This window comes from Oncorhynchus gorbuscha, linkage group LG24, assembly GCF_021184085.1.
Source record: "Oncorhynchus gorbuscha isolate QuinsamMale2020 ecotype Even-year linkage group LG24, OgorEven_v1.0, whole genome shotgun sequence".
Taxonomy (NCBI): Eukaryota; Metazoa; Chordata; class Actinopteri; order Salmoniformes; family Salmonidae; genus Oncorhynchus; species Oncorhynchus gorbuscha.
Window position 1 is genome coordinate 32,658,805 of NC_060196.1, and position 16,711 is coordinate 32,675,515.

Consider the following 16,711-nt stretch of genomic DNA (forward strand, 5'->3'; position numbering starts at 1 on the left):
GGTTAAGTGATAGCTGATAGCATATCACGAAAGTACAAAGGTTCATCTCTCATAATGTGCTATTGGGTGAATAAAAAGCCTGCAAATAGAATTGGCTAGTGGTGTGTTAATAGCAAGGAACAGATTTGACCAAAGCTGTGTCTGTCCATAAGCATATCATACTGAGAATACCACACCTTGCAGAGAGAGCGATAGATAGAGTGTGTGTGCAGGAGAGCGTTAGGCAGCTAAAGCTTAAACTACTGTGGTATGTGGTCAGCTTCTGTTCTGAAGCCTACAGTCCTGCACCTGTCACACTTTTTCATATGTTACACAATCTGCAGGCTGTGCCGGATCAAACAACTCACAAGTGTCAAAAACAGTGAGCCTTCTCATTTTGGTCAGAGAAACAGGCCGTACAGAGTTCGTCAAAGTGTGTTTCAGATTGAGAATTTGAATGTATTTTTTTTAGCATTCAAGCAACATTTTTAAACATGTGTTCAAATACATAGGCAGTGTTGGCAGCAATAGTTCCAGGAAAATTGTAAATTAGATAAGAGGTAATGAAAGAGGTAATAAAAATTAAAACAAAGAAAAAAACAAGATATTAATTTACAATTAATCCCTGAGGGTGAGACAGGATAGCTAAGAACACTTATTTCCAATGTGGTCCTCTGTGTAGGACAAAACCAGGACAAGGTCAAATTCTGTCGTTCTGCCCCTGAACAACCCACTGTTCCTAGGCCGTCATTGAAAATAAGACTTTGTCCTTATTAACTGACTTGCCTCGTTAAATAAAGGTACAAAATAAATAAAAATACACAGGAAAACACATGAGCCTATAAGCAGCCAATTAGCCTACACCACAATAAATATATCATCAATACAAAATTCAAGACTATTTCAGTCATTTTCCTATGTAGGCTTGTACACGTTTTCCCACGGAAGGGCTCTAACCTGACCTTTGAAAACATTTTAGGACTGGGACAGTTTAATGACTATTAGGAGGATTTCCCACAGTTGAATTACAATATTAAAAAAGAGCTCTGTGTCGCTCTGGGCACTTAGCAATTGGGGACACTTGGCTCTTGGTTTATACACAAATAGATACATAATAATCTGGAAACTCTTATGCAATTTCTTCTTCAAAATATTATTGGATAATTGTATTTGGGCGTCTCCCAAACTGGATGTGGTCCAAAGTCGCATACTGGACCTCCTGTGGAACAATCAACACCAGGGAGTTCATTATAGGAACATTTGTTTCTCAAGGAATCAGACATAGGTATAGCTGTTGCTGTTGCTTTAAATACAGAAATGCGTTAACACTTCATGTGGACTGAATTGGGGCAGCAATACTGCAAATGTAAACCAGGGTCTCATTTGTGACTATTCACACCATAGAAAGGATAGTCAGTCAATCTCAATCAATACATTCACAATGAAGATAACTGAGTAATAATCTAAAACAATCCTTCTAGAGGTGAGAGTAGGTTTAGCCTCAATTCATTGGAGTTTGTTAACAAATGTAATCCATATAAAAATGCCAATCTGTATTTTACACAAACCACAAGGTATATCGCCAATAAGTACTGTAATTACACTATACTTACCAAGTAATACGGCAGTATGAGACATGAGAAGTTTTCAGAGCAGTATGTTCGGATCATAACACTACAGCCAGGAACCACACCCTAATAGGGTATCCCCCCTTAATCATATCACAATAAACTCTTACCAGTTGAATGTGGACACAAATAAGCCTTTCTGTTATACAACTTTTCTGAAATATTGTATACAAATATGCAAATTAAGTGGTAACTTATTAAATATGCACATATTTGCATATCACGCAAATACATTTTTCTGGACAGTGGATAAAGTCAGTCTAAATATTTTGGTTTCATTTTGTTAGGACAATCCAGGACCGGACTTACACACAGCCGATTGTAAATAAATACTTTATTTCATCTTTATATTTGTAAAATACTAAAGAAAGTGACATAAAATGCATTTTTGGTACATTTTTCAGAAGAAAAAATCCTCTAGAATTAACATTTGACAACATACTAAGAATCCGGAAAATACTTCTAAGGATAACACATAGAATTTGGTGAATGCAGATGCTTCTGAGGATGAGAAAAATTAGTTGGCGGGTAGGAAGAGTCTGACTTTTGGGAAATGGCATATAATGACAAGGTCACTGAAATTTAGACTACCAATTTAGACCCAATCACCCTCTTGTCCAGTTTGCAATATTCTCTGTGAAATGGGCTTTTAAATGATGTGTGATTCAATGTAGTGAGCTTTGCAATTATGGATGTATATGTCCATTTAAAAATGCAGTAGTATGAGAAATGAATGAAAATATACATTTATCAACTTTTTGACATTTTTACTTTTTGAAAATACTACTATTAATGGACCAAAATACTAAAAAATCTCTAAATTGATAAGTACAGTTGAAGTTGGAAGTTTACATACCAAATACATTTAAACTCAGTTTTTCACAATTCCTGACATTTAATCCTAGTAAAAATTCCCTGTCTTAGGTCAGTTAGGACCAACACTTCATTTTAAGAATTTAAGAATAATAGTAGAGAGAAGGATTTATTTCAGCTTTTATTTCTTTCAGCACATTCCCAGTGGGTCAGAAGTTTACATACACTCAATTAGTATTTGGTAGCATTTCCTTTATATTGTTTAAATTGGGTCAAACGTTTTGGGTAGCCTTCCACAAGCTTCCCACAATAAGTTGGGTGAATTTTGGCCCATTCCTCCTGACAGAGCTGGTGTAACGTAGTCAGGTTTGTAGGCCTCCTTTGTCATGTTTGTCATTTATTATCATGTCTTGTCCCTGTGCTCCCCATGCTATTCGTTTCCCTCTGCTGGTCTTATTTGGTTCTTTCCCTCCTTCTATCCCTCTCTCTCTCCCTCCCTCTCTCACTCTCTCGCTCTCTCTTCTCTCTATCGTTCCGTTCCTGCTCCCAGCTGTTCCTATTCCCCTAATCATCATTTAGTCTTCCCACACCTGTTCCCGATCCTTTCCCCTGATTAGAGTCCCTATTTATTCCTTTGTGATCCGTTCCTGTCCCGTCGGTTCCTTGTATTGTATTCACCATGCTGTGATTGCGTTTCGCCCTGTCCTGTCGTGTTTTTGCTGTGATTGTGTATCGCCCTGTCCTGTCGTGTTTTTTTTGCCTTCATCAGATGCTGCGTGTGAGCAGGTGTCTCTGTCGACTACGGCCTGCGCCTACCCGAAGCGACCTGCAGTCTGTGGCCGCTTCTCCAGTTGTTTCCCCTCTACAAGTCTAGAGGATTTCTGTTATTCCGTTTTGGACTTAAATAAACTCTGTTTCTGTTAAGTCGCTTTTGGGTCCTCTTTCACCTGCATGACAGAAGGAACCGACCAAGGAATGGACCCAGCGACTTCAGACGCTCGTTACACTGCCGTCGAGATCCAAGGAGCCATGCTCGGCAGACACGAGCAGGAATTGTCCGCTGCTCGCCATGCCGTGGAGAACCTGGCCGCTCAGGTTTCCGACCTCTCTGGACAGTTCCAGAGTCTACGTCTCGTGCCACCTGTTACTTCCTGGCCTGCCGAGCCTCCAGAACCTAGGGTTAATAACCCACCTTGCTACTCCGGGCAGCCCACTGAGTGCCGCTCCTTTCTCACGCAGTGTGAGATTGTGTTCTCTCTCCAACCCAACACATACTCTAGAGAGAGAGCTCGGGTTGCTTACGTCATTTCACTCCTTACTGGCCGGGCTCGAGAATGGGGCACAGCTATCTGGGAGGCAAGGGCTGATTGCTCTAACAAATTCCAGAACTTTAAAGAGGAGATGATTCGGGTTTTTGACCGTTCAGTTTTTGGTGGGGAGGCTTCTAGGGCCCTGGCTTCCTTATGCCAAGGTGAACGGTCCATAACGGATTATTCCATTGAGTTTCGCACTCTTGCTGCCTCTAGTGAGTGGAACGAGCCGGCGCTGCTCGCTCGTTTTCTGGAGGGACTCCACGCAGTGGTTAAGGATGAGATTCTCTCCCGGGAGGTTCCTTCAGATGTGGACTCTTTGATTGCTCTCGCCATCCGCATAGAACGACGGGTAGATCTTCGTCACCGGGCTCGTGGAAGAGAGCTCGCATCAACGGTGTTTCCCTGCTCCGCATCGCAACCATCTCCCTCCTCTGGCTTTGAGACTGAGCCCATGCAGCTGGGAGGGATTCGCATCTCGAATAAGGAGAGGGAACGGAGGATCACCAACCGCCTGTGCCTCTATTGCGGAGTTGCTGGACATTTTGTTAATTCATGTCCAGTAAAGCCAGAGCTCATCTGTAAGCGGAGGGCTACAGGTGAGCGCAACTACTCAAGTCTCTCCATCAAAGTCCTGTACTACTTTGTCGGTCCACCTACGCTGGACCGGTTCGGGTGCTACATGTAGTGCCTTGATAGACTCTGGGGCTGAGGGTTGTTTCATGGACGAAGCATGGGTTCGGAAACATGACATTCCTTTCAGAGAGTTAGATAAGCCTACGCCCATGTTCGCCTTAGATGGTAGTCATCTTCCCAGTATCAGATTTGAGACACTACCTTTAACCCTCACAGTATCTGGTAACCACAGTGAGACTATTTCTTTTTTGATTTTCCGTTCACCGTTTACACCTGTTGTTTTGGGTCATCCCTGGCTAGTATGTCATAATCCTTCTATTAATTGGTCTAGTAATTCTATCCTATCCTGGAACGTTTCTTGTCATGTGAAGTGTTTAATGTCTGCCATCCCTCCCGTTTCTTCTGTCCCTACTTCTCAGGAGGAACCTGGCGATTTGACAGGAGTGCCGGAGGAATATCATGATCTGCGCACGGTCTTCAGTCGGTCCCGAGCCAACTCCCTTCCTCCTCACCGGTCGTATGATTGTAGTATTGATCTCCTTCCGGGGACCACTCCTCCTCGAGGTAGACTATACTCTCTGTCGGCTCCCGAACGTAAGGCTCTCGAGGATTATTTGTCTGTGTCTCTTGACGCCGGTACCATAGTGCCTTCTTCTTCTCCGGCCGGGGCGGGGTTCTTTTTGTTAAGAAGAAGGACGGTACTCTGCGCCCCTGCGTGGATTATCGAGGGCTGAATGACATAACGGTTAAGAATCGTTATCCGCTTCCCCTTATGTCATCAGCCTTCGAGATTCTGCAGGGAGCCAGGTGCTTTACTAAGTTGGACCTTCGTAACGCTTACCATCTCGTGCGCATCAGAGAGGGGGACGAGTGGAAACGGCGTTTAACACTCCGTTAGGGCATTTTGAGTACCGGGTTCTGCCGTTCGGTCTCGCCAATGCGCCAGCTGTTTTTCAGGCATTAGTTAATGATGTTCTGAGAGACATGCTGAACATTTTTGTTTTTGTCTATCTTGACGATATCCTGATTTTTTCTCCGTCACTCGAGATTCATGTTCAGCACGTTCGACGTGTTCTACAGCGCCTTTTAGAGAATTGTCTCTACGTAAAGGCTGAGAAGTGCTCTTTTCATGTCTCCTCCGTTACTTTTCTCGGTTCCGTTATTTCCGCTGAAGGCATTCAGATGGATTCCGCTAATGTCCAAGCTGTCAGTGATTGGCCCGTTCCAAGGTCACGTGTCGAGTTGCAGCGCTTTTAGGTTTCGCTAATTTCTATCGGCGTTTCATTCGTAATTTCGGTCAAGTTGCTGCCCCTCTCACAGCTCTTACTTCTGTCAAGACGTGTTTTAAGTGGTCCGGTTCCGCCCAGGGAGCTTTTGATCTTCTAAAAGAACGTTTTACGTCCGCTCCTATCCTCGTTACTCCTGACGTCACTAGACAATTCATTGTCGAGGTTGACGCTTCAGAGGTAGGCGTGGGAGCCATTCTATCCCAGCGCTTCCAGTCTGACGATAAGGTTCATCCTTGCGCTTATTTTTCTCATCGCCTGTCGCCATCTGAGCGCAACTATGATGTGGGTAACCGTGAACTGCTCGCCATCCGCTTAGCCCTAGGCGAATGGCGACAGTGGTTGGAGGGGCGACCGTTCCTTTTGTCGTTTGGACAGACCATAAGAACCTTGAGTACATCCGTTCTGCCAAACGACTTAATGCCCGTCAAGCTCGTTGGGCGTTGTTTTTCGCTCGTTTCGAGTTTGTGATTTCTTACCGTCCGGGTAGCAAGAACACCAAGCCTGATGCCTTATCCCGTCTGTTTAGTTCTTCTGTGGCTTCTACTGATCCCGAGGGGATTCTTCCTTATGGGCGTGTTGTCGGGTTAACAGTCTGGGAATTGAAAGACAGGTTAAGCAAGCACTCACGCACACTGCGTCGCCGCGCGCTTGTCCTAGTAACCTCCTTTTCGTTCCTGTTTCCACTCGTCTGGCTGTTCTTCAGTGGGCTCACTCTGCCAAGTTAGCTGGTCATCCCGGTGTTCGAGGCACTCTTGCGTCTATTCGCCAGCGCTTTTGGTGGCCGACTCAGGAGCGTGACACGCGCCGTTTCGTGGCTGCTTGTTCGGACTGCGCGCAGACTAAGTCGGGTAACTCTCCTCCTGCCGGTCGTCTCAGACCGCTCCCCATTCCTTCTCGACCATGGTCTCACATTGCCTTAGACTTCATTACCGGTCTGCCTTTGTCTGCGGGGAAGACTGTGATTCTGACGGTTGTCGATAGGTTCTCTAAGGCGGCACATTTCATTCCCCTCGCTAAACTTCCTTCCGCTAAGGAGACGGCACAAATCATTATTGAGAATGTATTCAGAATTCATGGCCTCCCGTTAGACGCCGTTTCAGACAGAGGCCCGCAATTCACGTCACAGTTTTGGAGGGAGTTCTGTCGTTTGATTGGTGCGTCCGTCAGTCTCTCTTCCGGGTTTCATCCCCAGTCTAACGGTCAAGCAGAGAGGGCCAATCAGACGATTGGTCGCATACTACGCAGCCTTTCTTTCAGAAACCCTGCGTCTTGGGCAGAACAGCTCCCCTGGGCAGAATACGCTCACAATTCGCTTCCTTCGTCTGCTACCGGGTTATCTCCGTTTCAGAGTAGTCTGGGTTACCAGCCTCCTCTGTTCTCATCCCAGCTTGCCGAGTCCAGCGTTCCCTCCGCTCAAGCGTTTGTCCAACGTTGTGAGCGCACCTGGAGGAGGGTGAGGTCTGCACTTTGCCGTTACAGGGCACAGACGGTGAGAGCCGCCAATAAACGCAGGATTAAGAGTCCAAGGTATTGTTGCGGCCAGAGAGTGTGGCTTTCCACTCGCAACCTTCCTCTTACGACAGCTTCTCGTAAGTTGACTCCGCGGTTCATTGGTCCGTTCCGTGTCTCCCAGGTCGTCAATCCTGTCGCTGTGCGACTGCTTCTTCCGCGACATCTTCGTCGCGTCCATCCTGTCTTCCATGTCTCCTGTGTTAAGCCCTTTCTTCGCACCCCCGTTCGTCTTCCCTCCCCCCTCCCGTCCTTGTCGAGAGCGCACCTATTTACAAGGTACATAAGATCATGGACATGCGTTCTCGGGACGGGGTCACCAATACCTAGTGGATTGGGAGGGTTACGGTCCTGAGGAGAGGAGTTGGGTTCCGTCTCGGGACGTGCTGGACCGTTCACTCATCGATGATTTCCTCCGTTGCCGCCAGGATTCCTCCTCGAGTGCGCCAGGAGGCGCTCGGTGAGTGGGGGGGTACTGTCATGTTTGTCATTTATTATCATGTCTTGTCCCTGTGCTCCCCATGCTATTCGTTTCCCTCTGCTGGTCTTATTTGGTTCTTTCCCTCCTTCTATCCCTCTCTCTCTCCCTCCCTCTCTCACTCTCTCGCTCTCTCTTCTCTCTATCGTTCCGTTCCTGCTCCCAGCTGTTCCTATTCCCCTAATCATCATTTAGTCTTCCCACACCTGTTCCCGATCCTTTCCCCTGATTAGAGTCCCTATTTATTCCTTTGTGATCCGTTCCTGTCCCGTCGGTTCCTTGTATTGTATTCACCATGCTGTGATTGCGTTTCGCCCTGTCCTGTCGTGTTTTTGCTGTGATTGTGTATCGCCCTGTCCTGTCGTGTTTTTTTTGCCTTCATCAGATGCTGCGTGTGAGCAGGTGTCTCTGTCGACTACGGCCTGCGCCTACCCGAAGCGACCTGCAGTCTGTGGCCGCTTCTCCAGTTGTTTCCCCTCTACAAGTCTAGAGGATTTCTGTTATTCCGTTTTGGACTTAAATAAACTCTGTTTCTGTTAAGTCGCTTTTGGGTCCTCTTTCACCTGCATGACATCCTTGCTCGCACACACTTTTTCAGTTCTGCTCACACATTGTCTATAGGCTTGAGGTCAGGGCTTTGTGAAGGCCACTCCAATACCTTGACTTTGTTGTCCTTAAGCCATTTTGCCACAACTTTGGAAGTATGCCTGGGGTCATTGTCCATTTGGAAGACCCACTTGCGACCAAGCTTTAAATTCCTGACTGATATCTTGAGATGTTGCTTCAATATATCCACATAATTTTCCATCCTCGTGATGCCATCTAGTTTGTGAAGTGGTGCTTCCTGCAGCAAATCACCGACACAACATGATGCTGCCTCCCCCGTGCTTCACGGTTGGGATGGTGTTTTTCAGCTTGCAAGCCTCCCCCTTTATCCTCCGAACATAACAATGGTCATTATGGCCAAACAGTTGCTGTTGTTCTGGGATTGATTTGCACTTTGCGTGGTCCCATGGTGTTTATACTTGCGTACTATTGTTTGTACAGATCAAAGTGGTACCTTCAGGCGATTTGGAAATTGCTCCCAAGGATGAACCAGACTTGTAGCGGTCTACAATTTTTTTCTGAGGTCTTGGCTGATTTCTTTTGATTTTCCCATGATGTCAAGCAAAGAGGCACTGAGTTTGAAGGTAGGCATTGAAATACTTCCACAGGTTTACCTCCAATTGACTCTAATTATGTCAATAAGCCTATCAGAAGCTTCTAAAGCCATGACATAATTTTCTGGAATTTTCCAAGCTGTTTAAAGCACAGTCAACTTAGTGAATGTAAACTTCAGACCCACTGGAATTGTGCTACAGTGAATTATAAGTGAAATAATCTGTCTGTTAACAATTGTTGGAAAAATTACTTGTGTCATGCACAACGTAGATGTTCTATCCGACTTGCCAAAACTATGGTTTGTTAACAAGAAATTTGTGGAGTGGTTGAAAAACAAGTTGTAATGACTCCAACCTAAGTGTATGTAAACTTCCGACTTCAACTGTACATGCAAAAATGTACTTTTATCCTGTGGTGCCTGGCCTTACAGTGCTTTCCCCCCAATTTGGATACACTATGGGCCAGTTCCCCAGACACATATTAAGCCTACTTCTGGACTAAGCTCCTGAGAAAATGTTTTTAAGTCAAGGACTATTAGCTTAGTCGATGTCCAGGATTGGAAACCCGGCCCCAAGAGTTAAATTGGACCAAAATGTTGATTTAAAAGATCTACCTGAGAAAATCTGATAGCACAGCAATGGATTATAAAAGTATGCGACGTAAAGAAAAACATTTAGCACCTTCACCAAAAATTCTAAACCAAAACCAATAGCTACTTACCGAGACGGATGATCGAACTGCCTTTCTAGCTTCTCCGAGTCTCCCTGCAAACGTTACAAGTCAGATCATGACAAACACCAATACAGCCATGACATCCCCAATAAACTAGTGTAGTTCAATCCTCCATCGAGAGATGCTGTGAGAACTAATGGTGTCTCAAAGTACGCCAATGGCACCCAATTTACTTCTCTATGAAATATTTTAATCTCATCTCTCACACTCAAATGTAAAACAGAGTCCCCTAAAAAATGTCCCAACTCCTCATTCACAGCAGAAATTTGAAAAGAAAAAAAAGTAAGCTCATTTATTTGATCTATTTCAACTGAACAGTTAAAAAGATCATGAAAATGTGCCTCCCGGGTGGCGCAGTGGCTAAGTGCGCTGTACTGCAGAGTTCCTGGGTTCGCACCCAGGTTCTGTCGTAACCGGCCGCGACCGGGAGGTCCGTGGGGCGACGCACAATTGGCCTAGCATCGTCCGGGTTAGGGAGGGATTGGTCGGTAGGGATGTCCCTGTCTCATCGCGCACCAGCGACTCCTGTGGCGGGCCGGGCACAGTGCACGCTAACCAAGGTTGCCAGGTGCACAGTGTTTCCTCCGACACATTGGTGCGGCTGGCTTCTGGGTTGGATGCGCGCTGTGTTAAGAAGCAATGCGGCTTGGTTGAGTTGTGTATCGGAGGACGCATGACTTTCAACCTTCGTCTCTCCTGAGTCCGTACGGGAGTTGTAGCGATGAGACAAGATAGTAGCTACTACAACAATTGGACACTACGAAATTGGGGAGAAAAAGGGGTAAAATAAAATAAATATAAAAAAATAAATAAAAGATAATGAAAATAAAATAAAATAAATACCACCAAGCTGATAAAAGCTATCTTAAAATCCTTCTAAAATCATTGGCTGTTGAAATCCTAAATTAGAAAAATGATAACATTTTACCAGATTGATGCTGCCTGCTCTCTGTGCCTGTGCCTCTTTGTCTGAAATTGAAACAGAGTAGTTCACATTATCTCTCCAGCAACCACTGACTTCTCAAATTAAATGTTGGATTAATGGTCAGACACAAACCTTGTATCCTCATCGGGATGTCCTATAGGAAAAAGCAACAAAAATGCCACATTTAAAATCCAGGTTGAAGTATACATTATGAATCAATGATAATGTTCTTTGCCATTTGTTCAAATTCACTCTATGATCTGATCTCAAAAGCAGAGGGAGTAAACTGTACAACTAAGGAAGAACTACTGGAATTGCATATTTCCAACATTCCTATTTCTGACATTGTTGTAGAGTGAAGTAAGATACAGTAACTACGTCGTTTGTGACTTTGGCTCAGTTTCTCTGATTTTAAGACTGAGTTCTTCTTCATCAATGTTGAAATAATTGGCAGTCAGGAGGTGGTAGGTGTATTACAGCTGCAGTTCAGCTGTAGTCAAATCAAAACTGCAAAAGCAGAACTATCTATATGCCGCAGACACTTGACATAACGATCTCTATAACCATCACAGAAAAGCCTAAAGAACAAAGACAAGAATAACCTTTCTTAACGTTCCTGTGCAAGAGAAAATATACAGTAGATATCCTTTTGCATTCCATTTGCTCAGAAAAGGACATAATGGAATAGAATTGTCACCCCCACATTTGGTCACCTATTCTATAGGTAGTAAAAACATTCCCTTTACCTATATCTTAGTTTGACGACTGAACTGGCCAACTTACACACCTAGCCATGACCATAGGCATCACGTCATAGCCCTAATGTGTTTGAGGGGGCACTGATAATTTACAAAATAAGCTACATCTTGTACATTTGTGTCCTACAAATTGATTAAATTGATGGGGCATGTACCTTCCTCGGTTTCAATGGTTATAATGCCTCTGCTGAGGACAATGACATACTGTACATTGCCTTCCACAAGATAATTTGGTATTTGTTTCATACAGTTTTGTCCAATTATTGATTAGATGTAACTTACCACGGTGCCGACACACAGCGACAGTGACAGCCACTATAATGGTGAGGAGAGCAGCTGCAGATATCCAATACAGCACCATTGTGCACACGCCAGTGAAATCTGTGGTGTAGGTCAAAAATACATGCAAGAAAGAATACACAATGTACATAGTAAATGAGAAGTTAATAAGAGAACAACGTTTAAATCGGAAAAGGAAAATCATCACAAACTCTATCACATTGGAAAAATATATAATTAAGTACAAGTGATAACTGCTATTATTGAAATATAAATGATTAGGGTGGGGACACGCTCTCACACATTGTGATGTAGTAAAAAACATGTGTTTTACAGTGTATGTGTATTGCCCTTTATGTAAAACTATAATTGAGCCTTTCCTCTAGTATAATATGCTCATCCCACCCATCCTCAGATTTTCTCATATCTTTGTAAGAAAAGTTAATAGGCTACTTTTGATTAGAAATGCTTCTGATTTAGGATGACGGATGGCTTTTTGCAGAGGAGACTGTTGAAATTAACATAAAAAGTGAGTATTTGAGATACAGTGATGCAATTACCATTGGGCTTTATCAGGGTTTTGTTGATAGAATTTCCCTCAAACTCCACCACACACGTACACTGCACCCCTCTGTCCCACTCCTCTGCCTGGACTAGAATCTGGTTCATAGTGAACTCTGTGGCTGAATCACTGTTGTCTGTCCAAGTGGACGAAGTTAGTCCACTGTCCTCTCTCCCGTCTATGAGCCAGAACACATGGACCTGAGATGGGACCACTTTCAACACCAAACACAGCAGAGGGATGAAGGACTCTGCTGTGTAGTATAGAGTCGTCAACACAACAGACCCGTCACCGTCCGATGGAGAGAGGAGTTTGATGGCGGGCGATTCAGTGATGTTCTGTGTTCTCTCTCTCTCTGGGGAAAAGATTGTCAGAATGGTAAACAATTAAATAAATATGACTTGTTGAAATGATCTACAGGTTGTTCAACGTAGACTACACTCTGAAATCACGATTCTTCATTTTAGCCCATACAGGCAACCTCATTCAATACGTTCAAAGGGTTACAGAAACTCTATGCAATATTTACAATTGGCTATTTAGATTTTTCGAGCACAAGATTTATTTTTGTGTGTGTACATTTAAAAAAAAACACATCTGTGTATTTTTTTAGCAGTCAACTTTGTGAATGAAAATACCAGACATTCAATTTACCTGTCACAACAACTCTAGAACCGTTGCCCGTGTGGGTCATTTCGGATTGAACAGCTGAGCAATAGTACATTCCTGAGTCGCTCACTGTTGCGTTGGCGATTGTAGCAGAACATAGTTTGTCCTGTTCCCCTTCTCCCTCCTCAGAGTTGTTATCAATCTTTAAGTTTGCAATCTTAGTCAGTGTTCCATTCCTGGGGTCTACTTTCATCCAAATCACAGAGTAGCAGTAGGTGATAAGCTCAACCAAATAGCATTTCAAGGTCACTGTATCACCAGCCTTCACCATCACCCTCCCTGGCGTCTGGATGATAATGGATGTGTGTGTAGCTAAAAAAAACAGAAATAGGAATAACAAGAATATAACATATATTTCAACTAATTCCTGTTAGAATGATTGGTGAATTTCATAACTTGGTTTTTCTGAACATGAATATACCAAGCGTGTATGCCAAACACAGGGGAAAAAAGCGTACTCCCTGTCGACCTAGAAAAAGATTTAGGAACTTTTATAGTCCTCCTTTGTCTAACCTAAAATGTGAATTATCTTGAAATTGCTAGATTATAAAATGAACATTTTCAGCCACACAAGTTTATTAAGAAGTTATAATTTACTAGAATACTGTGGTTAAGGGCTTATTTATTGCAATAAATGAATGTATGCACGGTGGTGATGAGACATAGGCTAAACCCCTTACTAAACCCCTTACTACCATTACTACCATTATTCGTTTTCCTAAATAAATGTACCTTTCCTACATTTATTCTCGACACATTGACAAAGTGTGCAGAATAGAGTCATACTTGCCTTTCAAAACATAGCTCCAGCACAACAGAAGTATCAGGGTCCATGGCATTTTAGATTCACGGAATTTGAAGGGCATCATCTCTTTGAGTCTGTTCAGCCACCTTGACGAGATGAAGGTGTCTCGCGCATAGTCCTGCTACGTCGCAGAAAGCGAGACCGACATCTCACCGGAAATGAACATATAAAGTGTCCTGCGTTATAACAAACTGTGAGCAAGGAAAGATAGGTCATATTCCAGCAAAGGTCTCTACAACAATTTTTTTTTAGAATAAATGCAAAGTTGACAAGATTGCACCGACTGAATGCAACGAAGATACATTTAAGAATTGACTCACTAAAGAACTGCCTGTTTTCGACAATTACAGCTAGGCTATATTGAGATGAATGAATAAACATGATAACATCAAAGATTATTTGTTTTAATCAATTCACGTCCGTGATCTATAACCTCAGTTTGTACAAAAAGTAATAAAATACGTAATTTTGAACAAAAAAATTATGTAAGAAGAATGTAATTTACTCTGTAAGAATATAGCCTATTATGCTATTGGCCTGGTTCTCTGTAAAGTAGTAGGCGAATTACCTTTTCAGAATTATTTTTGAAATTGGCTTAATTCACTATTATTATTAGGCTACGTTGGTTTTTTTTAAAATCATTATTATAATAATTGTTTATCTTACCGGATCTCATCGTTAGCCAATTAAACAATACATCACTAAAAACGTTAGGCGTGTATGTCTATAGAGATATTGTTATAATTGTTAACATTGCCTAATTATCTGAACATAATATAATTCATAACGTCTGTTGTGATTCTGCCATGTGATGTGTGCCTTATCTCTATTTATGGCGCTGGATTCTACTAATGATGGATTCCAAGCCAAAGTCAATTTACATGTTGGTATAAACCTTAATTACAGGCTGTTCTAATTCCAGAAGGGAAAGTAGAACACGTGGATAAGAGAAAGTAGAACACGTGGATAAGAGAAAGTAGAACACGTGGATAAGAGAAACATTAGATAGGCCTACATTCAAATACAGACGGTTCAGTGTTACATAATGATTTTTTGTTGTTGTATTACATAACAAAACAACAATTGTAATGTTCAATTTTAACACTAAATAGGGTAGTTCATATTCAGGTGGGGGGTCAAACATTTTAGGTATATTCTTAAAAACTAAGACCATACAGATGTATATAAATTTATGTTCATAATTTTATTTTAACGTTGCTCGCATTGATCTAACCTCAAAGGGCGCAAGCGATGTTGCAACCGAGCGAGGAAAAATAGCTTGAGGCGTCGCCTACACAAACTACCTGTTTACCATTTGGGGTTTCTAGACCACAAAGCTCATGGAAACTCTGAGATACTGCTGACATTGCTGAACAAAACAGTCTAAACATATTCCCGGAAATCGACAAAGGGGTTTGATGAAAAACAATAACATGTTTTAGGCTGAAACATGTGAGATTATAGGTCTGCGTAAAAGGAGCATTTTGTCTTCGTGGTAAAGGCAAAGGCGGCATGATGATTGAGATAAATGCGTTGATGCTGCAGTCGTGCATAAAAATCCACTTTTCTGTCTTGGTTAAAAATATCAGCATTTCTAACACCATTATGAGTTAGAGGCTTTCAAGAGGTAATATTTTGCATGAATTCTTTGATGCAGTGTTTGACTTAATCTGATGCTGACCTGTGAACTCCAATATGTTCCCATAACATTCACGGAGATGCTTCTTGTTGTTAGTAATTTGATTAAAATAAAAACATATGGACATACAATGATCGGGAGTGAACTTGTAGATACAATGCCCTCCTTAATGATTGGGACAGTAAAGTATTTTTTATTTTGGCTCTATACTTCCAAAGTTCATCCATATTGTGTGAACCATTTAGAAATTATAGCACTTTTTTTGTACATAAAAAGTATTGGGACAAATCACTTGTATTTTTATTAAAACAGTAAAAAGTTAAGTATTTGCCCCATATTCATAGCACATGATGCATTGAGCTTGTGACTACAAATTGTGAATATTGATGAGAGACAAAGTTACAGATGCACAAATATCATAGGAGGGTTAGCTAACATGCTAAGGACTTGCAAAGTAGCTAAAATGTTGTAAGTAAAAGTTGCTAACTAGCTCAACTGCTAAAGTTGTCCATGATGAGATTCGAATTCACAACCTTTGGGCTTTTAGACATTCACGTTACATTCGTTTTTGCGTTAAGCAACCATCTGTCTTAAGTAACCATACCAAACATACCAAACATTAGACTAAATCGAGTTCTCGGCTTTACGTACAATATAATACGAAATGCTCTGGGACCAGGTTCCCCATGTTATCGTAATGGTGAGCGATTATCATGTTTTGGGGGTATGAAATTTGTGCATCGGTAACTTTCTCACTCATAAATATTCACGATTCATTCAGGATTATCCCTAATCATGGTAGCATCCACATTAATGTAGAAGTGTTTAGAAACATATTATATTCGTATCAACAATAAAAGTGACTCCAAAATGACACAATACATTATTTTCCATTTATTTTTATTGGGAACAAAATAATCTGAAACACAACCAAAACAAACATCAAATGCATCCCCAAAATGTGTAGAGTCACAAGCTTGATGTAGTCATTGCGTGTTATGAACGTATGGGACCAAATACTCAAATTTTTATAACTTTAATACACATTTGTCCCAACACCTTTTCGCCCATAAAATTGGGGGACTATGTGCAGAAATTGCTGTAGTTTCTAAACAGTTGCAAGCGCCATGCTCTACCAACTAGCTATATGGGACAATTTAATGCAATAAGACCCACAATGGCCACAAACAAGTGCGTTCGAACTCCAATGAGCGCACGCCCTCTTTTGGTAAGCATTTATGCTATGCACGCAGGTTAGGCTACCATTTGCCTTGACTCTCGAGTCGCAGAGATTCGGAAGACACTGCCATGACTTAGCCTATCAAATACAAATTATAAACGTATAAACAGCCTACTTAACTACAATAACATGGTATTTACTTTTAGATTGTAATAATTGCAATAATTGCAGACCTAGTGAATAATGTGTTATGGCAACAAGCACCGTTTATTTATTCTGTCAGATAAGATGTAGGCTATAGACCAATATAGGTAGGTGCTGTCAATACACTCACCTATCATTTTGTATATTTGGAAACT

At 42.2% G+C, this 16,711-nt stretch overlaps 1 protein-coding gene across 4 annotated transcripts; it reads right to left on the bottom strand.

The window, feature by feature from the left end:
- Positions 1-417: 417 nt before the first annotated feature.
- Positions 418-13,696, bottom strand: LOC124013413 (immunoglobulin kappa light chain-like). Of its 4 annotated transcripts, XR_006834861.1 has the most exons (9): positions 13,519-13,696; positions 12,714-13,040; positions 12,058-12,414; positions 11,501-11,599; positions 10,593-10,614; positions 10,464-10,504; positions 9,524-9,567; positions 1,593-1,690; positions 418-1,198 (listed from the first exon to the last, which is right to left on the bottom strand). XR_006834861.1 is itself a non-coding variant. In XM_046327758.1 (8 exons), the coding sequence occupies exons 1-8, from the start codon at positions 13,595-13,597 to the stop codon at positions 1,133-1,135; spliced, it is 1,035 nt and encodes a 344-aa protein (XP_046183714.1). In that variant the 5' UTR covers positions 13,598-13,696; the 3' UTR covers positions 418-1,132. The 4 variants fall into 4 exon arrangements, 3 of the variants coding, with proteins under 3 accessions (XP_046183714.1, XP_046183715.1, XP_046183713.1); XM_046327758.1 differs by lacking the exon at positions 1,593-1,690; XM_046327759.1 differs by having other exon boundaries at positions 418-1,690.
- Positions 13,697-16,711: the final 3,015 nt, after the last annotated feature.

Coding starts and splice junctions, on each gene's coding strand:
- LOC124013413 (XM_046327757.1), bottom strand. CDS start 13,597: ATGATGCCCTTCAAATTCCGTGAATCTAAAATGCCATGGACCCTGATA. Junction 13,041..13,518: donor CTGGAGCTATGTTTTGAAAG/GCAAGTATGACT, acceptor TGTTTTTTTTAG/CTACACACACATCCATTATC. Junction 12,415..12,713: donor TTCTAGAGTTGTTGTGACAG/GTAAATTGAATG, acceptor TCTTTTCCCCAG/AGAGAGAGAGAACACAGAAC.